General features: G+C 33.8%; 1 protein-coding gene across 1 annotated transcript in view; it reads left to right on the top strand.

Moving 5' to 3' along the window:
• The window catches only part of LOC134697277 (phosphoribosylformylglycinamidine synthase-like), a gene marked incomplete at its 3' end in the record, with an annotated part of 49,015 nt that overhangs the window by 15,274 nt on the left and 6,804 nt on the right, over nt 1-26,937 (top strand). Inside the window, exons 5-10 of the mRNA XM_063559450.1 lie at nt 532-640; nt 1,667-1,807; nt 8,635-8,759; nt 15,770-15,898; nt 18,583-18,843; nt 19,231-19,461. Coding sequence (XP_063415520.1) covers nt 532-640; nt 1,667-1,807; nt 8,635-8,759; nt 15,770-15,898; nt 18,583-18,843; nt 19,231-19,461 — 996 coding nt within the window. The remainder of the gene's footprint in view (nt 1-531; nt 641-1,666; nt 1,808-8,634; nt 8,760-15,769; nt 15,899-18,582; nt 18,844-19,230; nt 19,462-26,937) is intronic.

The raw sequence follows: 26,937 nt of genomic DNA, 5'->3' as shown, positions 1-26,937 counted from the left end.
CTGGACCATTCTTGTGGAATAATTTGCCAATACCGTTAAGAAATATTACAAATATTAATTCTTTCAAATACAAAATAACAGATCATTTATTGAAATCAACCTAGCTGTATAAATAATATTGAAACTGATCATGTCATCATGTTTATTTTTTCATCACATTTTATCAAGTTGTATTGAACATTATTATCACACTTGACTTTTTATGCTAATGTATGTATGCAATGTACTAGTGTATGTTTGTGTTTTGTTTGATTTTTCATTACGAGGGCCTCAGGGAAGATTAGTTATATAGCTAACTGTGTAACCCTCTTAAAATAAAGTATTGTTGTTGTTGTTGTTGTTGTTGTTGTTGTTGTTGTTATATATTTCAGGTTTACCATATAGAATGCACATTTCCTGTATATATTTCAGGTTTACCATATAGAATGCATATAACCTGTATATATTTCGGCTTTACCATATAGAATGCATATTACCTGTATATATTTCAGGTTTACTATATAGAATGCATATTACCTGTATATATTTCAGGTTTAGCCTTTGATAACTGGGATCTAGATTACTATACCAAGCTGTTTAAAGAAACTATCCAAAGAAATCCTACAAATGTGGAATGTTTTGATCTGGCTCAGTCAAACAGGTAAATGCCTTAATGTTTTGATTTGTTTTAGCCAAATAGGAAATGCCTGAATGTTTAAATTTTATGAGGCAGTCTGCACAAAGCTGCACCCTTACTTAGAACAATAGTGTAACATCACAACATAAAAAGACACGCTATAAAATACCAATTGAAATGACTTAACTCAATCAAAAGACATATTTACACAAATGAACATACACTAAAACAGATACATTTGACTAGTATGATTATCGTCTCCTCGTAGACAATATATTAAGAATTGAATGATGGACAGTCAGTGCGTGAATGCTTCTTACTACCTGATTGGAAGATAATACAAGACGTGAATAATCAAAGTTTATTGATTGGTTAGGACAATCTAAACCTAATAATTGTCTTCAATCGCGTAGAGTATCGGATTTGTCCTCTCTATTTTAGTAATTAGATTTTGCATGGTCATTAATCATGCATATTCATGATATTGGTACACAGGTAACTTTTATCTATAAATAGTCGATTCATTTGGAGTTTCGTAAACAACAACGTTAAATGATATACTACTGCATAATGTGTGTGGTAAAATTTGTTGATTGATGCACGTGGCTATTCTAAATGAATTGATCGACAAAGCGAGAAAACTTTCCATTTTCATCAGCTAAGAGACAGCTAGTCCTTTTTTGAAAAGCTAATACTTGTTTATTCTGTAATGGAATTGGTTGAAATGTATCAAAATGTTATTTTTTAACATTCAAAAATTGCTGCTCATTGAATCATTTATCTTTTTTTTTTATTGTCTACCAAGGCTTTAAGTTTCTGGGTGTTGGATTAGATATTTGTCTCTCAAGGCTTGTTTTAATCAATGTAGGATTCCAATCTAATTTTCAGAAATCTTCTAAATATGTTGATTCACTATTAACTTGTGGTTAGCCCTACTTAAAAAAATCACCCATAAGTTCATATGTCTACTAGCAGGTCATAGTGTTAGTTGGATAGAAACATTCTTGTATGATTTTCATAGCATTAATGGTATCTCTTGTATATTTTCAGTGAGCACAGTCGACATTGGTTTTTCCGAGGACGATTGGTGGTAGACAATGAGGAGGTTCCAACATCGTTATTTAAAATGATAATGTCAACACAAGAGAACTCAAATAAAAATAATGTCATCCAATTTTCAGACAACAGCAGGTATTCTATATAATGCTAGTACAAACACCAACAAAAACTAAGGTTTTCAGAGAACTCCTTATAAGCATTGAAAGAGAAACCAAATAAGATTGAAATAGAAATAATTGCATGCATTTGTTATTGAAATTTTAGAAGAATGAACTAGATTGTGAGTTTAATGATTGATATTGTTGTAAAAGCTGCATACAGAAATATGTATCAGATAGCCAAATGCAAGCTCTTATTATAGGGATTCTCAAGAAGTCGCATGTTTGCATTACAATCTACTACTTAATAAAATCACTTAAAATCAAACATAATTTGAAAGTTTAATGAACACCATTTGGATATATACTATGAATTAAAGCAGCTTTACATACCGGTAATTTTCATCTCAGTACAAACCTCGTTTAAAAGGTTGTATTTTTACCAGGAACTTCATTTGTGGGCACTGGACTGATATTCTGTAACTATTTAATGTGAACCTGTCCGTCAAAACAAGATATCTATACATTAGAAATTCACATGACAAACAAATTATACATATTTTTAGTAGTTGTTTAATTTTCATAAAATTTTCTAAGCACAATATCTGAAATAACCTGAAAAATATGTCAGCTAAAACTAAATTTAAATTATCATTTATATTAAAATAAGAATCAGAAAAATCATATCTATGTCTGCTTGTGTAAGCAAAACATCAGCACAACTTTTTGATTTCTTAAGGATAAAAATGTAGAGGGAGTGATATGGTCGACACCAACAAATGTTAATTTTATTTCCTTCTTAGTTTATGGGCATTATGTTTTGTGGTCTCTACGTCCATTTTTAGCTCACCGGGCCCAAAGGGCCAAGTGAGCTTTTCTCATCACTTGGCGTCCGGTGTCCGGCGTCCGGCGTTAACTTTTACAAAAATCTTCTTCTCTGAAACTACTGGGCCAAATTAAACCAATCTTGGCCACAATCATCATTGATGTATCTAGTTTAAAATTTGTGTTTTATTACCCGGCCAACCAACCAAGATGGCCGCCATGGCTAAAAATAGAACATAGGGGTAAAATACAGTTTTTGGCTTATAACTCAAAAACCAAAGCATTTAGAGCAAATCTGACATGGGGGTGAAATTGTTTATCAGGTCACGATCTATCTGCTCTAAAATTTGCAGATGAATCAGACAACCCATTGTTGGGTTGCTGCCCCTAAATTGGTAATTTTAAGGAAATTTTACTGTTTTTGGTTATCTTGAATATTATTATAGATGGAGATAAACTGTAAACAGCAATAATGTTCAGCAAAGTAAGATTTACAAATAAGTCAACATGACCAAAATGGTCAGTTGACCCCTTTAGGAGTTATTACCCTTTATAGTCAATTTTTTACCATTTTACGTAAATCTTAGTTTACTTTTACAAAAATCTTCTCCTCTGAAACTACTGGGCCAAATTTTACCAAATATAGCCAGAATCATTATTGGGCTACCTAGTTTTAAATTTGTGTTTTGTGGCCAGGCAAACCAACCAAGATGGCCGCTACAGCTAAAAATTGAACATAGGGGTAAAATGCAGTTTTTGGCTTATAACTCAAAAACGAAAGCATTTAGAGCAAATCTGACATGGGGTGAAATTGTTTATCAGGTCAACATCTATCTGCCCTGAAATTTGCAGATGAATCAGACAACCCATTGTTGGGTTGCTGCCCCTAAATTGGTAATTTTAAGGAAATTTTACTGTTTTTGGTTATTATCTTGAATATTATTATAGATGGAGATAAACTGTAAACAGCAATCATGTTCAGCAAAGTAAGATTTACAAATAAGTTAACATGACCAAAATGGTCAGTTGACCCCTTTAGGAGTTATTGCCCTTTATAGTCAATTTTTAACCATTTTTCGTAAATTTTAGTTAACTTTTACAAAAATCTTCTATTCTGAAACTACTGGGCCAAATTTTACCAAACATAGACAAAATCATTTTTAGGCTATCTAGTTTATAAAATGGTGTTTTGTGACCAGGCAAACCAACCAAGATGACCGCTATGGCTAAAAATAGAACATAGGGGTAATATGCAGTTTTTGGCTCATAACTCAAAAACCAAAGCATTTAGAGCAAATCTGACATTGGGTGAAATTGTTTATCAGGTCAAGATCTATCTGCTCTAAAGTTTTCAGATGAATCAGACAACCCATTGTTGGGTTGCTGCCCCTAAATTGGTAATTTTAAGGAAATTTTACTGTTTTTGGTTATTATCTTGAATATTATTATAGATGGAGATAAACTGTAAACAGCAATCATGTTCAGCAAAGTAAGATTTACAAATAAGTTAACATGACCAAAATGGTCAGTTGACCCCTTAAGGAGTTATTGCCCTTTATAGTCAATTTTTAACCATTTTTCGTAAATTTTAGTTAACTTTTACAAAAATCTTCTATTCTGAAACTACTGGGCCAAATTTTACCAAACATAGACAAAATCATTATTAGGCTATCAAGTTTATAAAATGGTGTTTTGTGACCAGGCAAACCAACCAAGATGACCGCTATGGCTAAAAATAGAACATAGGGGTAATATGCAGTTTTTGGCTCATAACTCAAAAACCAAAGCATTTAGAGCAAATCTGACATGGGATAAAATATTTATCTGGTCAAAATCTATCTGCCCTGAAAATTTTAGATGAATCAGACAACTCGTTGTTAGGTTGCTGCCCCTAAATTGGTAATTTTAAGGAAATTTTGCTGTTTTGGGTTATTATCTTGAATATTATTATAGATGGAGATAAACTGTAAACAGCAATAATGTACAGCAATTTAAGACTAAAAAATAAGTCAAAATGACCAAAATGGTCAATTGACCCCCTAAGAAGTAATTGTCCTTTATAATCATGATAATCAATTTTTAACAATTTTCATAAAAATTTTCCACTGAAACTACACGGACAAGTTCATTATAGATAGGGATAATTGTAAGCAGCAAGAATGTTCAGTAAAGTAAGATGTACAAACACATCACAATCACCTAAACACAATTTTGTCATGAACTGTCTACTTCCTTTGTTCACATATACCAAGGTGAGTGACACAGGCTCTTAAGAGCCTCTAGTTTGGTTGTCTATCAGTCTGTCCATTCATCAGCCTGTCCCACTTAAAGGGAAACTTCGCAAAAAAAATCAAAAATTGATATTATGTCCATTCTGTATAAAAATGCTCAAATTTATAAATATTAAAGTTTTATTCCGCTAGATAAGAGATCACCATCGATTTTAAATTTTGAGTATCAGTTCTCTGCCTTCCGCCATTTTGTTATCTTGTCCAAATAAAAATCACGATATGTCTATAAACCACAAAGAAACAAAACTACAGTAACCGATGTAGTCTTAATTACGTGGAGATATCTTGTCAATCGTACGGTTGTTTTATCTGACTAACTAACTTGATACGGAAAATGTTCTTATCTTTTTAATAACCATATAGTCTGTTATTTTTAAACTGTTCATATTGGAATTAGTTAAAAAGTCAAAGTTCAAATCATAAATAAGTGTTCCGTGAAAATTGTTTTCGAAAATCTAATTCGTTCATAATTCTTTAAAGTAATATACTTTATTCAAATGAATTAGGATCTTCGCTCCACTGATCACCCGCATGACTTAAGGTATTACTCCCAAAGGTATTGTGAGGGGTGTAAGGTGACACGTCCAGGTATTCAAGTGGTTTCCTGTCGGGCTTGCAAGTTCATGCATCGTTTCACTTCTGTAGGTATTGATCAGTGTACACGGCCGATAACTTATAACTTTCCATTTTGAACTATCAGGTGCATGTATAATATACATCTCTGTCTTGCGTGTACGAAAGTGATATAATATACTAGTCATTACTTAACTCATACGCTTGTTTATAAATAAATTTTCTGGTGTAAATTATTTATAAAAAAAAAATGATACAAAAAAAAAAAAAATAAAAAAAATTGAAGATATACAAATATACGTATTTTTTCCAAGGGTTAATTTGGGAAAATCAGAGACATATAATTGTATTATATGGAGACATATAATTGTATTATATGTCTCTGGGAAAATGTAATATTTACTCGTACTCAATAGTAAAGGACATAGTTGGATCATTCCAGAAATGTTGATTAAAAAATGTGCGCACTTGTCGACGATTCGTTTATACGCCCGGATAGAAGGTTACGGAACTACAGTGCAATTTAAAATATATACATGTATACATTGAACATAAGAAAGAAACATACATTTTGTGCAAATTAGGGTAAAAGTTTTGTAAATAGACTAGTCCACGTATACCAACAGTATGTAATCATCCAATTCGATAGACTATTGTATACCAAAAGAAGAAGAAGAAGAGGACCAATTTGATTTAAATACAGGTCGATCTATAACTTGCTTTGGTTCATCGAAGTTATGAACATAGTAAAATCACAGATTTATATATCTATTAGATTGTTCTCGAATAAGAAAGAAATTCATCACCACAATTGTTCCGACATATGCAACTGGACGTACACTAATAATCCCTGAGGGATGTGAATATTTTCTAGGAAAGCTATTGAGTATTAAAGTTTCAAATCATTTTCGGGATTTATTTTCTTTCTTGATATTCAATGACAGCAAATTTAAAGAATAAACTGCTTGTCAGATATTTGTCCGCTTTAGGGGTATTCTTGCCAGTTGAACAGACTTATAATTACATTCAAAAATAGGGAAGGATGACATTAAATTCGTTGTCTTTTGTTTTTAAACATCTTTGGTCAAATAGTACGTTGTGAGACGAAGACTATTTTAATAAGGACGTCCCCGATTATGATTAAATTTGGTTGACGTTTTTCACACTTGATAAAGAATATCTATTCGTAATTTTTCGATTCCATTCCAAGAAGACCTTAAATTTGCTGTCAATTTTTTTAAAACTTCTCAAGTAGAAAAATATTTTTTTTTTATTCGTTCATATTATATTCCGCTTCGGTAGAGTTATCTTCAGTGAGTTCCAGTTATTAATGTATACGTGGCTTTTAAAAAGTCTAAATCTAAGTGTTCTCATTCATTTATTTGCCTAATAAAGACAAATAAAAATACTTTGGTAAAGCTATTTATAATTTCTAAGTTCTCCTTTTTATTAGACATCAATCAAGGACAAAAGGTTTAAATCATTTCAATCGGACATATGATTTAAGTTTCCCGTCTTTAACCGAAAATTGTGTATTTCTCAGTAAATTAACTTATTTGAATTCAAATAAATAATAGCACCAAACATAATTAAATAATTCCACGGCGATCAATTTTTATTTGTCACCAACTTGAATATATATTTTAAATATGTGTATTGAATGCTCCCTTGTCTTATAATTCACTGATCCGAAATAGACAGTTACACCTGGCAAGGTGTGCCCGAGAGGCGTGGTTAAATACCGAAGTGCAAATAACAATTTACCTTTCAACAAGCCATCTACGAGTATTGCCACAGAACCGTGAATACACACATCGTATCAACCAAGTCATAGCAGAGATAGTAAAAGGTCAATAAGAGTACACCAACATATTGTCTTTACAGATTATTATACTTTACTTTGTTCACCTTATCAGTCCGAAAATATATTAATTAAAAATGAATTTATAACTTTTTGTGTTGTCTACAAAAATAATTCGAATATATTTGTTTAACATAGAAAATTTTTCTCATGAATATGTACAATTGAACGCCTGTGCGTTTTATCTTCTTATTATCGGATGGTTACTTAGATAAAGCATAAGTCATCGGCGCGCTTACGATTATGTTAAAATATGATTAAAAACCAAGACTTTTAATGATTGTATTTTAAATCCCGGCATGCAAAACCAGGAGAAAACGTCACGACCTACAGGAAATAGTTAATATTTTTTCATTAAATATTGAATTTCTCCTTTATTACTGCACATATAGCGATAAAACTTTGTGTTTCATAATGAACATATTTAAACCATAAGTAAAAAATCGTGAATTTTCCCTTTAAGGTTTAAGTTTTTGGTCGAGGATGTTTTTGATGAAGTTGAAGTCCAATCAACTTAAAACTTAGTACACATGTTCTCTATGATATGATCTTTTTAAATTTAATGCCAAATTAGAGTATTTGACCCTAATGTCAGGGTTCACTGAACATAGAAAATGATTATGGGAGTGTGGCATCCATGTTCTATGAACATATTCTTGTTTTGTAGTGCATTGGGATTTGATGTTGTTTTGCTGTAGTACTATCATAGGATTTGATGTTATTTTATTGTAGTGCTTTAAAGGGATTTGATGTTATTTTATTGTAGTGCTATAAAAGGATTTTATGTTATTTTATTGTAGTGCTATAAAGGGATTTGATGTTATTTTATTGTAGTGCTATAAAGGAATTTGATATTATTTTATTGTAGTGCTTTAAAGGGATTTGATGTTATTTTATTCTAGTGCTATAAAAGGAATTTGATATTATTTTATTGTAGTGCTTTAAAGGGATTTGATGTTATTTTATTGTAGTGCTATAAAAGGATTTGATGTTATTTTATTTTAGTGCTATAAAAGGATTTGATGTTATTTTATTGTAGTGCTATAAAAGGATTTGATGTTATTTTATTGTAGTGCTATAAAAGGATTTGATGTTATTTTATTGTAGTGCTATAAAAGGATTTGATGTTATTTTATTGTAGTGCTATAAAAGGATTTGATGTTATTTTATTGTAGTGCTGTAAAAGGATTTGATGTTATTTTATTGTAGTGCTATAAAAGGATTTGATGTTATTTTATTGTAGTGCTATAAAAGGATTTGATGTTATTTTATTGTAGTGCTGTAAAAGGATTTGATGTTATTTTATTGTAGTGCTATAAAAGGATTTGATGTTAAAGTTATACAGCCTGTTAATACAACAGAAGTCAGTAAAATGGAGGAGATTGATGCTGGGAGACATATTATATTTACTGCTGAAACTCACAACTTTCCCACAGGTTTGTCTTTAGTGCTTACTTTAAGACAGTATGTCATATATATGTTAACTATGGTCGGGTTGCTGTCTCTTTGACACATTCTCCATTTTATTATATGTAAACTATGGTCGGGTTGCTGTCTCTTTGACACATTCCCCATTTCCATTCTCAATTTTACTTCAGGTTTGTCCTTCTCTTATGCCTTATGTCATTCTTGTTTACTTGTAGACATAGATATAGGAAGATGTGGTGTGAGTGCCAATGAGACAACTCTCCATCCAAATAACAATTTAAAAATTAAACCATTATAGGTTAAAGTACGGCCTTCAACACGGAATGTATGATTTCTTTGTTTAGTTTCCTACATGTATCTCATCATATTTAACATTACATTTTTCACAAATCTATAAGGTACTGTTAGCATATAATACTCAATTCAGTGATTGTTGATCGTTTAAATTTTAAACTTGTTGTCAAATTCAAAAGATTGTGACAGTTAGTGAACGACAAGTCGTGACTAATTAATTACAATTGGGTAAACTCTCTAAGATGCTTTTTGAAGAAACAGATGACTTTATTTAAAAATATCGTAAATCGTCAAGGAGTGGGAAATTCCAGAAATGTTGGATAAATCTTACCGATATGTGGCTCCCACTGAGATCGAGAGAGTTGACACCAATGAAAAATGTTAAAAAATATTGTGAGGCCCCACTTAGATTGAGAGAGTTGACACCTATGAAAAATGTTGGAAAAATATTATGAGGCCCCCACTTAGATTGAGAGGGTTGACACCTATGAAGAATGTTGGAAAAATATTTTGAGGCCCCACTGAGAGAGTTGACACCTATGAAAAATGTTGGAAAAATATTATGAGGCCCTACTGAGATCAAGGGAGTTGACACCCTCATGTATGATATACATTAATACAGTAATCTTTGTGATAAACACATGTGAGACAATGTCACATTGACATGATGTCATGAGGGACCTCTCTAATATGATATCTCCCAGGAGAGACCATTGCCACTTTTCCTTTCCAGCTACAGCAGCCTTATAAAGGAGTGTGAACTGTTTTACAAAAAAAACACATTTCTTTTCATATAACATCGTGATAATATTAGAATATAACCCAGTAGTAATCATCACAGAATGACAATAACAGAATCCTGATTAACACCTATCCTTTTGAAGTAGCAGTTTGTGTTTTATTCCTGCATAACATTTACGTATGAATGTATGAATAATGATCTTAATTCGAAGATAAGAAGCTTATATAATATGCACCAGAATAATATTTTGTATATTTTTTCGTCTAGCACATTATATGATTAGCTTATATAATGCACCAGAATAATATTTTGTATATTTTTTCGTCTAGCACATTAGCTTATATAATGCACCAGAATAATATTTTGAACATTTTTTCGTCTAGCACATTATATGATTAGCTTATATAATGCACCAGAATAATATTTTGTATATTTTTTCGTCTAGCACATTAGCTTATATAATATGCACCAGAATAATGTTTTGAATATTTTTTCGTCTAGCACATCACAAAACTAGTCATGCTAGTGTTATAAACAGTTGATAGTTAGTCTTTATTTTACAAAACAAAGTTGGAAGATAGTTAATAACAATTATTCAGAACATTCAACCATAAACAGTAGAAATAATCAGTAAATTAAATTCAAGATCTACAAAAAAATGTTTATATGAATCCATTGTTTTATATGTCATGTATGTGCTATTATGTATTGTTTCTCTTTTTCATTTTTTTATACTGTTGAATACTGTATTATTGTCTAAATATCTACAGATATTGTTTGAAAATATCCATCCGGTTTTGTTTTTGTGTCATTGTGAATTCATCATAAGCTTTTAATTCTTAAAAGTTGAGGAATAAATATGCAATTAGTTATTATTATTATTAGATAGACAACTTGGACTATGACACAATATTTTATATTAAGTCCTTTAACAATTGATAAATCACAGGTTTTAAGAACTAAATCATATAGAGTTAAACACTTGATGGATACAGATACAATAATAAAATAATAAGAGTTATTGAGTAATTGTGTAATTGAGTAATTGAGTAATTGAGTAAGCCAATATAGTGAGAACCTTGTTATGTTCAGTTATCCCTTTCTTTTAAATCATGTTGAAGTGGCCTTAGATCTTTTTCTTCAGTATAATTAGATAGTATGTACAATTTGTGAACTTAGTTTTAAGTATTTAAGTAAATATAAAAAAAAGAAGATGTGGTATCATATGATTGCCAATGAGACAGCTCTTCACCCGAGACCAAAAGTTCTTTCATCAAACAACCCTATTTGGCTGCTTTGTCAGCAGGTAAAAATACAAAATGCTATTTGAGAATTTTAAAATTATTTTTTCAAGCTAGTAGAAATCTATGTTAACCATGTCTCTAAGTTCAGGCTCAAAGTTAAAAAGCGGTGGAATTCTAAAAAAGGGTATCATTATCTCTACCATACCCATAGCCAGGGGTTTGGGGGGTTTGGATGACCCCACCCCCCTTGAAAACAAATAAGCACTGTTAAAGTCAACATTCTGTTCGAATTGTGACTGTTACAGTCGAGTTTGTGAGTCTGTTAATTCCTGGCTACGGGCCTGCTCTACGGTCTAGGAAATAATAATGTTTAACCTTAAAAATAACTAACTATATCTACAAAACATGAGATATACAGGAGATAGGTTACAGACATTCCTGGAAACGTGTGTTAAAATATCTGACTGTTTAACTTTTTTAAGAATAAGAGGTCATTTCTGTTATTGACCTCTGAATTATCTTTAACATATAAATGGCATATCAAATATAATTTAGGCACAGTAGGACAAAATTTGAGTGATAAATGTATTTACTCAAGTTTTAGCTTTATTTAAGAAATATTTAAGTCTATTAGTACTGAAGAAATTGAAATATTAGGGAATGACAAAACAACTAAAGTTTAAAGGCCACACCAATTTAATTTCTTGTTCTACGGATTTTTGGACTCCAAAAATTGGGGCGAGCGAGCGATTTGAAAATTTTAATAAAAAAATATTTAATTTGCAAATTTTTGAGGCGAAGCTTAAAAAGTAAAGGCGAGCGATTATAATTTTTAGCTCACCTGGCCCGAAGGGCCAAGTGAGGTTTTCCCATCACTTTGCGTCCGTCGTCCGTCGTCGTCCGTCGTCTGTCGTCCGTCGTCCGTCGTCGTTGTTAACTTTTACAAAAATCTTCTCCTCTGAAACTACTGGGCCAAATTGAACCAAACTTGACCACAATCATCATTGAGGTATCTAGTTTAAAAAATGTGTGGCGTGACCCGGTCAACCAACCAAGATGGCCGCCACGGCTAAAAATAGAACATAGGGGTAAAATGCAGTTTTTGGCTTATAACTCAAAAACCAAAGCATTTAGAGGAAATCTGACATGGGGTAAAAATGTTTAGCAGGTCAAGATCTATCTGCCCTGAAATTTTCAGATGAATCGGTCAACCCGTTGTTGGGTTGCTGCCCCTGAATTGGTAATTTTGTGGATATTTTGCAGTTTTTGGTTATAATCTTGAATATTATTATAGATAGAGATAAACTGTAAACAGCAATTATGTTCAGCAAAGTAAGATTTACAAATAAGTGAACATAACGTAAATGGTCAATTGACCCCCTAAGGAGTTATTGTCCTTTATAGTCAATTTTTAACAAATTTCATAAAATTTGTAAATTTTTATTAACATTTTCCACTGAAACTACTGGGCCAAGTTCATTATAGATAGAGATAAATGTAAGCAGCAAGACTGTTTAGTAAAGTAAGATTTACAAACACATCACCATCACCAAAACACAATTTTGTCATGAATCCATCTGCTTCCTTTGTTTAATATTCACATAGACCAAGGTGAGCGACACAGGCTCTTTGGAGCCTCTAGTTTTTTTGTAAACATAAAATAGTAGGTTTTGACTATATTAAAACTTGATTTATCACTTGTACCTTGACATTTCTTTAATTTATCAAGTATTTTTTCCCTGTTCAACAAGAAATAATTGAATAATTAAATCTGGTCTATGTATGTGTGCCTGACAATGAGACAATTCTCCATCCAAGTCATAATCAGGTTCAGAACAACCCCTTAATGTTATGAATATCCCTTTTATGAGGGGTCAAAATAAGTTATAATATATTTTTTTTGTAAAAACACTTCAAGTACAAAAGGGCTAATATTTTCCCAAAGAACTATAATATTTTGTATTAAATGGTCAAAACATGTCCAAGAATTTTGTAATATTCCTGGACTTTAACCATGTTAACACATTTACTTTAACAGTTTAATATTATTCAAAATAAGTGAACCCATCCCTCCTTTAGAAAAGTTGTTTAAAATATAATGTATTTCTCCTCTTTTTGAGTAAAAAATTCTAAGTTGTCAAAGGTTTTGTATAGTAGCACTGTACAAATCCTTAGTATTTCTATTTTCTTTTCTACAACAGTAAACATGGTAAAATGACCCCTTCGAGGCCCTTGTCTGAGGGAGGGTTGGTCCCAACCTGATAATAACAAACATGGGTCAAAGTACGGCCTTTTACACAGAGCTTTGATCAAGGCCAACCAGCAAGCTATAAGGGACCACAACTTAGTATTGTACACAATTCGAACAGGAAAACCAACGATCTAAATTATATTTCCAAACGGGAAAATACCAATGAACCACATCAACAAACGATAACTGCTGAACGACAGGTCCGTGAATCAACAATGACAGGTGCACAAACCTGCAGCGGGTATGACCGTAACCATACATTATAATTGCAGTTGAAGGCAAATCCTTCAGAAGTTCTTTGTACTTTATTTTAACAACGAACATTTATTTAAAGGGAATATAAGTTAGGGGGAAAGAAACCAACGTTTTGTTCTGTACTGGTATTTCTATTTATATCGGAGCACTCCCGCTTGGAATAAATTGGTTTCATGCTGAAACAAATACTCTCGCAGATATTTACAGTATTGTGGGGTGCTGAAAGCTTTAAAATCGTTATATAAAGGCTAGACTGTGATTTAAAAAAAACAAATGTTGACATCTTTATATAATATTTACCAAAAAACGGTGCGGGAAATGGACATGATTTCATTTCCGGATGCGGGAAGCGGGAATATAATAAAAATAAAAAAAATCTGTTTTGAAAAAAATAGGTGCGGGCGGGTCCGTCGAACAAGGAATCAAATTGGTGTGGCCTAAGATATATACTAAAACACACTACAAGTATTCATGCTTTTATTACACAAAACAGGTATTCTACTAATACACAAATATATTTCTTCTAAAACACTAAACAAGTTTTCTACTAATACACAAATATGTATTCTTCTAAAACACAAAACAAGTTTTCTACTTATACACAAATATGCATTCTTCTAAAACACAAAACAAGTATTCTACTAATACACAAAACATTGTTAAATACATAAGCAGAGAGGAAAAGGACAAACCTATAGAAAATATATTGTACTGATAATACCAGACTTATATCTAAGAGTGTATTGGAGTCCATCATTGTTATTATAAACAGACCAATGAACTGTCTATGACATATATATAATATTTCCAAGATACTTGACGTATCAATTTTTGTGGTTTGAGGAAAACTTACATTTTCAATAAAATTTTATTTTGTGGTTTTACCAATCTCTGTATTAAAACCTATTAGAAATTTGTTATTCATTGAACATTCTAATGCAATCTTTATGTAACAACATTTTTCATTGGTTAAAAGTTGCCGTCAAATCCACAGTTGACCAGGCGTAACTAAGGAGAGCCCCACCATTTTGAATTGATGAATCAACAAATGTTCGATTATTACTATATAATCGAAAAATAAAACAACACCTACCTCGAAACCGCCGTTTTAATGTAATTTTATCTGAATATGAAGCGTACAGGTAACGTAAGAACCTCCAGTTTGTAAGTTTTCATTTTTATGATGTCACGTTTAGCCATGACGTCTTTGTGCCAAAATCATTTATAAATTTTCCCGGATTTTTTATTATTTAACAAATTTAGACATTTTTTCAAGTTTTATCGTATTTTTTCTTTTTGTAGTGCATTAGAATCGGAATAACAGTACTGTAGTTGAAGAGTTGCCACTGTCAATTTTGATTTGACGGTCGCAAATCTCCGTTTTACTGTCTCCGCTACGCGTCGCCAGTAAAACTGCATTTGCGACTGTCAAATCTACAATTGACGGTGGCAACTCTTCAACTTCAGTACTGTTATTCCTTAATTTGAAATTGTGTTTACCTGTTCCCACGAAACCCACAAAAATTGGTATCAAACTAATAAATAATAATGATTCCACAGAACATAACTTAAGCACAATAGAAAAATTAACAATATTATGATCAATACCAACCTATGACACATTTCAGTGTGTATTTTTGTTGCCTTATTATCCTAATTATGATTAAAATCCCCACCTCTAAACCATATGAAATTTTAAATTGCTTTTATTTAAAGACTTTGTGATCCCACTCTATACCTATGGCTTGAATAAAAATTGCTACAGCATATATAAACCACAATGGCATATATGTATTGAAATCAACATTCATTAATTGCCTGCTATAATGTCCAAGCAAAGACAACTACAATAACAACATAAGACAACTACAATAACAACCTAGGACAACTACTGGGTACAAGAAACATGTTTGATAACTTGGTATCTCATGCTACTTGAGTGGTATGGTTTATCTCTTCAGTGGAATAGAAGGAGAATGTATGATGTCATCAACATTGCCAAGGAATACAGATAATCTGTGCATTATATTTCAAACTATTTTTCCATGGCTGAATCTCACCTAAGGGCTCTAGCCCAAACACCCTCTATTTGATAATTATCTTTTGTTAACTTGATCCTGACTGCCTTAAAGCTCATTGTCATGGCTGCCTGACATATGTAAATTATTGTAATGACTGTCAGTTTACATAACACAGACCTTTAGTAGGTAAGGTTTGTTTGACTATTTTTAGGTGTGGCCCCATTTCCTGGAGCAACAACAGGTACTGGGGGTAGGATCAGGGATGTACAAGCCACAGGTCGTGGAGCACATGTTGTGGCTGGCACTGCAGGTTATAGCTTTGGTAATCTACATATACCAGGTAAGAGTAACAACAGGTACAGGGGGTAGGATCAGGGATGTACAAGCCACAGGTCGTGGAGCACATGTTGTGGCTGGCACTGCAGGTTATAGCTTTGGTAATCTACATATACCAGGTAAGAGTTACAACAGGTACTGGGGGAAGGATCAGAGATGTACAAGCCACAGGTCGTGGAGCACATGTTGTGGCTGGCACTGCAGGTTATAGCTTTGGTAATCTACATATACCAGGTAAGAGTAACAACAGGTACGGGAGTAGGATCAGGGATGTACAAGCCACAGGTCGTGGAGCACATGTTGTGGCTGGCACTGCAGGTTATAGCTTTGGTAATCTACATATACCAGGTAAGAGTAACAACAGGTACGGGAGTAGGATCAGGGATGTACAAGCCACAGGTCGTGGAGCACATGTTGTGGCTGGCACTGCAGGTTATAGCTTTGGTAATCTACATATACCAGGTAAGAGTAACAACAGGTACGGGAGTAGGATCAGGGATGTACAAGCCACAGGTCGTGGAGCACATGTTGTGGCTGGCACTGCAGGTCAAGCTTTGGTAATCTACATATACCAGGTAAGAGTAACAACAGGTACGGGAGTAGGATCAGGGATGTACAAGCCACAGGTCGTGGAGCACATGTTGTGGCTGGCACTGCAGGTTATAGCTTTGGTAATTTACATATACCAGGTGAGAGTTACAACAGGTACCTGGGGAAGGATCAGGGATGTACAAGCCACAGGTCGTGGAGCACATGTGGCTGGCACTGCAGGTTATAGCTTTGGTAGTCTACATATACCAGGTAAGAGTTACAACAGGTACGGGGGGGGTAGGATCAGGGATGTACAAGCCACAGGTCGTGGAGCACATGTTGTGGCTGGCACTGCAGGTTATAGCTTTGGTAATTTACATATACCAGGTAAGAGTAACAACAGGTACAGGGGGTAGGATCAGGGATGTACAAGCCACAGGTCGTGGAGCTCATGTTGTGGCTGGCACTGCAGGTTATAGCTTTGGTAATCTACATATACCAGGTAAGAGTTACAACAGGTACTGGGGGAAGGATCAGAGATGTACAAGCCACAGGTCGTGGAGCACATGTTGTGGCTGGCACTGCAGGTTATAGCTTTGGTAGTCTACATATACCAGGTAAGAGTAACAACAGGTACGGGAGTAGGATCAGAGATGTACAAGCCACAGGTCGTGGAGCACATGTTGTGGCTGGCACTGCAGGTTATAGCTTTGGTAATCTACATATACCAGGTAAGAGTAACAACAGGTACAGGGGGAAGGATCAAAGATGTACAAGCCACAGGTCGTGGAGCACATGTTGTGGCTGGCACTGCAGGTTATAGCTTTGGTAGTCTACATATACCAGGTAAGAGCAACAACAGGTACTGGGGGAAGGATCAGAGATGTACAAGCCACAGGTCGTGGAGCACATGTTGTGGCTGGCACTGCAGGTTATAGCTTTGGTAGTCTACATATACCAGGTAAGAGTAACAACAGGTACAGGGGGAAGGATCAGAGATGTACAAGCCACAGGTCGTGGAGCACATGTTGTCACTGGCACTGCAGGTTATAGCTTTGGTAATCTACATATACCAGGTAAGAGTAACAACAGGTACGGGGGGTAGGATCAGGGATGTACAAGCCACAGGTCCTGGAGCACATGTTGTGGCTGGCACTGCAGGTTATTGCTTTGGTAGTCTACATATACCAGGTAAGAGTAACAACAGGTACAGGGGGTAGGATCAAGGATGTACAAGCCACAGGTCGTGGAGCACATGTTGTGGCTGGCACTGCAGGTTATAGCTTTGGTAATCTACATATACCAGGTAAGAGTAACAACAGGTACGGGAGTAGGATCAGGGATGTACAAGCCACAGGTCGTGGAGCTCATGTTGTGGCTGGCACTGCAGGTTATAGCTTTGGTAATCTACATATACCAGGTAAGAGTAACAACTGGTACTGGGGGTAGGATCAGGGATGTACAAGCCACAGGTCGTGGAGCACATGTTGTGGCTGGCACTGCAGGTTATAGCTTTTGGTAATCGACATATACCAGGTGAGGGTAAAATAACATTTGTGTCATACTTGGGACCAGTAAATACATGACTTGGATTGCTGACTATTTAGTTGATATCCTACATATACCAGGTGAGAGTAAAATAATATTTGTGTCATACTTGCCAACCCATCCTATATGAGAGGGAGGTCCCCCAGCAAATGAGGAAATTCCTAAAATATCCTGCTTTCAGATATTTTTGTCTGAAATGACCACCAATTTTAATTCTCTGGCTTTTTCATTAACTTCAATAAAAAGGAATAAACATTTGGTGATCTTTAAATCTTTATTCAGTAGTTTTATGTTTGATTTATAAGTTATCCAAATTCATTTTTGCTATATATACTCCTACGAGATAGAGGTCTTTGTTGGGACCAAGACATGCAAGAGGCAGTGTAAACAAGAAGAAATGGAAAACTGCAAATCAAAATGTTGCTATGGGTGTGAAAGACTATCTCCAACAAATAATAAAAAAAAACAGATCCCAACATATATATCATTTAAGGCACATGAAAGAAAATGAACTTTAGAATAGCAAATTAAGTTAGAAATTCCATCTAATAATATTTTTAGTACAATATAAGCTCAGTTGTAGAATCTGTATATAAAATGTAATTTTAGGTTATTCATTACCTTGGGAAGACCCATCCAGTATCTATCCATCAAACTTTGCCTCACCATTAGATATAGCTATAGAGGCTAGTAATGGGGCATCAGATTATGGAAACAAGTTTGGGGAACCAGTTCTGGCTGGTTTTGCAAGGTCATTTGGTTTGACATTGGCAGATGGTGAAAGAAGGGAGTACATCAAACCTATTATGTTTAGTGGAGGAATAGGACAGTTAGAAGGATGTCATGTGACAAAGGCTGTACCACAGAAAGGTTTGATATTAAATAAAAAATAGTAGTGAAATTGTTATTTGATATCTTTGTCAAGTTTCTGGAATGCAGGAGGTCTTGAGTTCAAACCTAAGCCAGATTAAACCAAGGTCTTTTAAATTGGTATTTGCTGCTTTTCCACTAAGCAAGCTGCATTAAGAAGAAGTTTAATTTGCTGCTGGACGTTTAGGAGCCTTTCATCATCATCGTTAACCACCTGCCAAGTTGAATCAAACTTTGTCTCAATTATATTAAAAAAAAAAATTAGAATTCTGAAATTATGTGTTTGTTATTATATTTAATCTTGTGTTCAAAAACAGTTGGCAAGTAAACATTGTTGATCATTCCATATTTAAGAAAGATTTAAATATTACCATTCCTTATTTACAGGTATGGAAGTAGTGAAGTTAGGGGGACCAATCTACAGGATAGGAGTTGGTGGGGGAGCGGCATCATCAGTACAAGTGCAAGGGGACAACAAGGAGGAATTAGATTTTGGGGCCGTCCAAAGGGGTGACTCAGAAATGGAACAGAAATTGAATCGTTTGATTAGAGCCTGTATAGAGATGAGACAGAAGAACCCTATAGCTAGCATACACGATCAGGGAGCAGGAGGGAACGGTAAGAGCCTGTATAGAGATGAGACAGAAGAACCCTATAGCTAGCATACATGATCAGGGAGCAGGAGGGAACGGTAAGAGCCTGTATAGAGATGAGACAGATAAACACTATAGCTAGCATACACGATCAGGGAGCAGGAGGGAACGGTAAGATCCTGTATAGAGATGAGACAGAAGAACCCTATAGCTAGCATACACGATCAGGGAGCAGGAGGGAACGGTAAGAGCCTGTTTAGAGATGAGACAGAAGAACCCTATAGCTAGCATACACGATCAGGGAGCAGGAGGGAACGGTAAGAGTCTGTATAGAGATGAGACAGAAGAACCCTATAGCTAGCATACACGATCAGGGAGCAGGAGGGAACGGTAAGAGTCTGTATAGAGATGAGACAGAAGAACCCTATAGCTAGCATACACGATCAGGGAGCAGGAGGGAACGGTAAGAGCCTGTATAGAGATGAGACAGAAGAACCCTATAGCTAGCATACACGATCAGGGAGCAGGAGGGAATGGTAAGAGCCTGTTTAGAGATGAGACAGAAGAACCCTATAGCTAGCATACACGATCAGGGAGCAGGAGGGAACGGTAAGAGCCTGATTAGAGATGAGACAGAAGAACCCTATAGCTAGCATACACGATCAGGGAGCAGGAGGGAATGGTAAGAGCCTGTATAGAGATGAGACAGAAGAACCCTATAGCTATAAGATTTCAGTAACTTCAGCAGGTCTAGATACCATTTTACTATCTCTGTAAGTCATGTGGTCAGTTCTCCAGTCTGTCTGAAACACATCAATGATATTTAGGAAAAACTCTTTTAAGCAATAAACTCTTTATATTTAGTGTATTGAATGATTGTAAAGGGTAAACATCAAATTTTGACGGGTTCAGGCCGTTAATTTTCTAGTTTCAATTGTTTTACATTGTCTCATCGGGGCCTTTTATAGCTAACTATGCAGTATGGGCTTTGCTCATTGTTGAAGACCGTACGGTGACCTATAGTTGTTAATGTTTGTGTCATTTTGGTCTTTTGTGGATAGTTGTCTCATTGGCAACCATACCACATCTTTTTTATATCAACTGACCTTGACTTCATTTTCATAGATTACTGATGATGATATTTTTTTTAAGAAATTTAAACCTAAGCCAATTTGGCACAACTTTTTGATATTTAATGTTTTCAATGTTCAGCTTCCTTATTGATTTGTTTGATAAGAGTGCCACTGATGAGTCACAAACAGATGATGAAACACCTAGTATATAAGAAATCATATGTAAACAAAAGTGTTCAGCACAATAAGATCTACAAATATGTAAACTCAGCTTAAACTTTTGAATTCACTTCTATTACGGGTAGTAGCCCATGAATTATTGTTAAATTTATTACTATACAACAGATTGCAATGACAGAAAAAATAATTATGGAAGTGGCATATTTTTTTAACAATTCAGGCTCTAGGGAGCATTTTTGCAATTTATTAGACTTGACTCTATTCTTTATTTCACTGGATAATCTTTGTGTTGTTATTAAAATCTAAACTTTTTTATTCTGTTTGTGTCTGAATTATGTCATTTTTGACACTATCAGATGTGTATAATGTTAAACCTTTAGTGACTTTTAGTTGTGTATGATAAATAAGTATGCACTGATTTACATACTTAATTTGAATTGAAACTTATACTGCTATTTATGTTACGTGAAAAATGGCACAAATAGATTTATGATATACTGCATTTTTGAAAAATCTTTGCAAATGTAATGTGTCTGAAAAAAAATATGTAGGGTTACTAAAAAATACCAGTACTTTTTATGCCCCACCTAGGATGGTAGAGGGGCATTATGTTTTCTGGTCTGTGTGTCCGTTTGTTCGTTCGTCCGTCTGTTACACTTCAGGTTAAAGTTTTTGGTCAAGGTAGTTTTTGATGAAGTTGAAGTCCAATCAACTTGAAACTTAGTATACATGTTCCCTTTGATAAGATAATTCTAATTTTAATGCCAAATTAGAGAATTTATTCCAATTTCACGGTCCAGTAAACATAGAAAATGATAGTGCGAGTGGGGCATACATGTACTGTGGACACATTCTTGTTTGTCTGTAGTACTGGCTTTCAAATTAAATTTGAAATTGAATTTGCAATATGACTCACAAATTTGAAATTGAAAGAACAATCTTTTCAATCGTTTGTGCTCTTTTAGGAATGGATGGGAATATTAAACATTTTGTTGTTAATGTCAAAATATTTTATATATGTTCTAACCTTGGAATGTTCTTCTTATAGATACAAATCAAGAAATAAAAACAAACAGATATTTCTAGTAAACTTTAATTTAGATGATTGACAAAGAAAAAAAACTTGAGTAGAACAGCTGTAAGGTTTTGAATGGTTATCTCTATCATTCAAAGTCAGATGTTTCTTTCCTATTAATAGTAAAAATGATGTATATGAACTTTGAATGTGTTAATTAGGACCACTTCCAAGTATTGACATGTCTCTATTGATCCTGAATTCGAATTTTAAAATGTACCCCAAAACAAAACATTTCTGTAACAATATTTATTACCAAAACAGCATGTAAAAATATGTTTACATTTGTAAGTTTAACATATAGCTTCCAGTTTGTTGATTGCAAATAGAAGTGAGTCAAAATCTCCCAATTTTTAAAGCCCTCTTCAGTTTATAATTCAAATCTTTTGGATTTCACAAATTTGTTGTCAGTCTCCATTTTATGTAACCTTTGATGCCAAATCTCTAATATTGTCCATTTTGTGACCTTGATGAAATTAAACGACTTAAGATTCAGTGACATATATTAGAGACCATGTTTTTAATTTGGTATGGGTTAGAAGTTTGACAATTGTATCATTAGGATATGGTATGGGTTGGAGTTAGTTAAAGCTCCTACTGCCAAATTTGTATTTTGATAATTTTTTGTTTTTGCATTTTATTTGGAAGTTTTATGGTCAATGATTTTACTTTTTGTTTCATTATTTACTAGTCAAAGGAATCGAAGCCAGATAAATCATTTTAACGACTTGGGAGATGGAAGTTGTTGAAAGTCATTAGTGTCTGAGTAATAAAAGAGTGAGGGAGGGTTTGTCAGAAAACATTCTAAAGTGCCAAAACCTAAGAAATAAATATGCTTTTATGTTAAGTTGACAATGAAGTACCATTATTTTGATATTATTTGTAGACAGCTGAACAAAAACAAACTTTTTATTTTTCTAGTCTACTCAGACAATCTTGTTGACAAAGTAAATTATTTTGATAAGTTATGTTGTAGACCACTTCTGGGTCCTCGGCCAAAAAACTTTTCTAGGATCTTGGAGTACAAAATTTGTGCTCAAAACATAAAATCCAGTATTTTGATAAAGTTTTATGACCGCGTCATCACTGTATGGGGGTCTCATCCCAGATTTTGCTTACTGTTTTGTCAGATTCCTGTATCACACTTACAAAAAATCAGCAATCCTGCGTCACGTTTAGACCCCAATGAGTCCCACTGCATGGTTCTGACATATTATGTGATAATTGTTTGACTTCACATTGAAAGAAGGATGATTTTCTTTGATATAATTAATCATGAAGAACCTTGAAAAATTGTCAGATACAACCTCCATATCAACATGCTTAATTTTTTTTATTAATTCAAACTTCATAATACACCAGAAATTGAAAATTTATTTTGCAAAATTTTAATGGAAATATGATGAAAAAGGTCTATTGAATCTTTTGTTTGTCCAACAACAAGTTTGATGAGATAAGGTTTTAAATGATTCACTTTCTTTGACAGGAGGATCAGTTTATTTCTCAAAACTTATTATACCCCATGCAACGGGTTATACCCAACGCAATGGGTTGCAGAGGGTATAATGTTTTTGACCCATCCGTCTGTCTGTCTGTCAGTCCGTCAGTTCGTCTGTCTGTCCTGTTTCTTGTCACCACAACTCCTCTCAAACCACACAACAGAACTTCACAAAACCTTTTTAGATATTAAGGACATACTATGAATGTGTGCGTATCGACAGGAAATTGCGATTTAATTTTTTTTCTAGGAGTTATGCCCCTTTGAACTCATTTACTTTAATGTACTACTGCAACAGTTTGTCATGGCAACTCCTCTCAAACCACACAACAGAACTTCACAAAACCTTTTGTAGATAATAAGGACATACTATGTAGTTGTGCATATCGACAGGAAATTACGATTCAATGTTTTATCTAGAAAGACAATTTTCAAGGTTCTTCATGATTAATTAGATCAAAGATAAACCTCTTTGATCTATTTACTTTATGATGAGTTTACAGGTAAATCAAGTTTGATTTGCATTAACTAGTTAGAAACGTTTTACGTCCTAACATCAATTCTAATTTGAATTACAATGCACATCAAATTCCCTTTACTGTCCAAACAACATTAACATTTAATGTGTATTAACAAAAACGTATTTCTAATTTGAATTAGGTAATTCGAATTAGCCAATTTAAATCAATTTGAATTAAAAAAGATGTTTGTGTAAACAGGATTAGCGAATTCGATTCGCATTCAATTCCATTTCAATTTGAATTAAATGTCCGTATGAACGAGGCATTAATGTACTTCTGCAACAGTTAGACATCGCAACTCCTCTTAAACCACACAACAGAATTTTATGAAACAGAAAATAAGGACATACTACGTAGATATGCATATCAATAGAAAATTTCAATTCAATTTTTTTTCCAGGAGTTACTCCCCTTTGAACTTTATGCCAATATACTACTGCAACCTTTTGTCATCTCAACTCCTCTCAAACCATACAGCAGAATTTCATGAAACCTTTTCAGATAATAAGGACATACTATGTAGATGTGCATATGGACAGGAAATTACGATTCAATTTTTTTTCCAGGAGTTACACCCCTTTGAAGTTATTTGCCCAATATACTACTGCAACCTTTTGTCATCGCAACTCCTCTCAAATCACACCAAAGAATTTCATGAAACTGTGTAGATAATAAGGACATACTATGTAGATGTGCATATTGACAAGAAATTATGATTGAATTTTTTTTTCTTACACTTTTTTTATTTCTCAAATGACAATGTGGGGACGTGGGGTATGTGAGCGCACTCACTAAGGTTCTATAATTTTTGTATGGTTAACCAGACTTATATTTATAGGTGTAGAAAAAAAGAGGAAATTCTCATTTAAAATCTCGTCAAAGGGCAAATGACTGTGGTAAGATGTACCTGATGTTTCCGTTGGTATAGATCATCTGGTTATCACCATTTTCCTAGACAACGTCAGTGACCTTGGCTTATAACGTCATCACTCAAGAAAATCTGTTCTCAGTTTACTAACTTCAGACGATTATCAATTAACACACAAAAAGTTCAAAGCACAATTTAAGAAAATGGCAATAAACAGTCTGACCATGGGAAATGGAAGACATTGTAAAATTTGACATTTCTGATTTTAAATGTGCGAAAATAGTGAAAATAATAATCACCTTTATCAGTTAGTGTTATAGTGTTATGAAATATGTGTTTTCCAATTGTTCTAGTATTCGGCCCAAGTACAGTGTCATTAGGTCAAGGTTAGCAGTTTTGGCTTGAGGTGAAGCTTTCGGCCAATACAACTGATTCAGACCCAATACAACATTCAAAGACATAATCATGATAATATATTATAAATATAAAACACACATTTAATCACAAAGTAATGACATAAAATAACCACCTTTTTAGCTCACCTGGCCCAAAGGGCCAAGTGAGCTTTTCTCATCAGTTTGCGTCTGGCGTCCCGCGTCGTCGTCCGTGGTCGTTAACTTTTACAAAAATCTTCTCCTCTAAAACTACTAGGCCAAATTAAACCAATCTTGGCCACAATCATCATTAGGGTATCTAAACAACCGGTTGTTGGGTTGCTGCCCCTAAATTGGTAATTTTAAGGAAATTTTGCTGTTTTTGGTTATTATCTTGAATTATATTATAGATAGAGATAAACTGTAAACAGCAATAATGTTCAGCAAAGTAAGATCTACAAATGATTCAACATGTCAGACCAAAATGGTCGGTTGACCCCGTAAGGAGTTATTGCCCTTTATAGTCAATTTTTAACCATTTTTCGTAAATCTTAGTAATCTTTGACAAAAATCTTCTCCTCTGAAACTACTGGGCCAAATTTATCCAAACTTGGCCACAACCATCATTGGGGTATCTTGTTTAAAAATTGTGTCCAGTGACTTGGTCAACTATTCAAGATGGCCTCCATGGCTAAAAATAGAACATAGGGGTAAAATGCAGTTTTTGGCTTATAACTCGAAAACCAAAGCATCAAGAGCAAATCTGAAAAGGGTAAAATTGTTTATCAGGTCAAGATCTATCTGCCCTGAAAATTTCAGATGAATCGAAACAAACCGTTGTTGGGTTGCTGCCCTTGAATTGGTATTTTTAAAGAAATTTTGCTGTCTTGGGTTATTATTTTGAATAGTATTATAGATAGAGATAAACAGTATACAGCAATAATGTTCAGCAAAGTAAGATTTACAAATAAGGCAACACGACCGATTTGGTCAGTTAACCCCTTTAGGAGTTACTGCCCTTTATAGTCAATTTTCAACATTTTTCATAAATTTTTGTAGATTTTTCGAAAATATTTTCCACTGTAATTACTGGGCCAAGTTCATTATATATAGAGATAATTGTAGCAACAAACATGTTCAGTAAAGTAAGATCTGCAAACACATCACCATCATCAAAACACAATTTTGTTATGAATTTATCTGTGTCCATTGTTTAATATGCGCATAGACCAAGGTGAGCGACACAGGCTCTTGAGAGCCTCTAGTTTGTTCTATTTACAATTTAGATATAAAAATGGTGTAGTGAAGATAATATAATTATATAAATATAAATGCCACATATTCTATTCCTTTTGAATCTCTATGAGTTCTTTATTACAAATCATGTGTACCATCTGAATAATAAGTGAAACATTTATTAAGTGTCAGTCTGCTGTAATTTGTTGTATAAAATCTCTCATTTACCTCTGTCAGTTTGTAAAAAAGAATGGCAATCAGGACTCGGGTGAAAACCTGGAATCTGAAAAAAACAAAAACCTGGAATCTGAAAAAAAAAACAAAAACCTGAAATCTGAAAAACTTTAGTGTTGTTTCAAGTCATCTCAGACAGCCTTGTTGGCAGACAAAAATATTACCTCTTTTGATTATTATTGTTGTGTTGATCCGAACAGTTAGTTATATTTATTGTTTTTGTATACCATTTCAGAATGTTTTTATCAGAACACCATTTCGAAATAACGCCAAACTTGTTATTTGGGTTCTCCAATCACAGAGGTGTGAAGATAAATAGTTTTTGTATCTTTTTTTTGGAAAATGATGCTGTCAATTTTTTTATACCGTTGTCAGACCAGCTTCCAACCCACTTTCCAAACTTGGTTCTGTAATTTACATACTCGTGTCGTATTTTACATAC

The sequence above is a fragment of the Mytilus trossulus genome, chromosome 14 (genome assembly GCF_036588685.1).
Source record: "Mytilus trossulus isolate FHL-02 chromosome 14, PNRI_Mtr1.1.1.hap1, whole genome shotgun sequence".
NCBI classification, from domain to species: Eukaryota; Metazoa; Mollusca; class Bivalvia; order Mytilida; family Mytilidae; genus Mytilus; species Mytilus trossulus.
The sequence above is the reverse complement of the archived record's forward strand: the minus strand, read 5'-3'. Positions and strand labels throughout refer to the sequence as shown.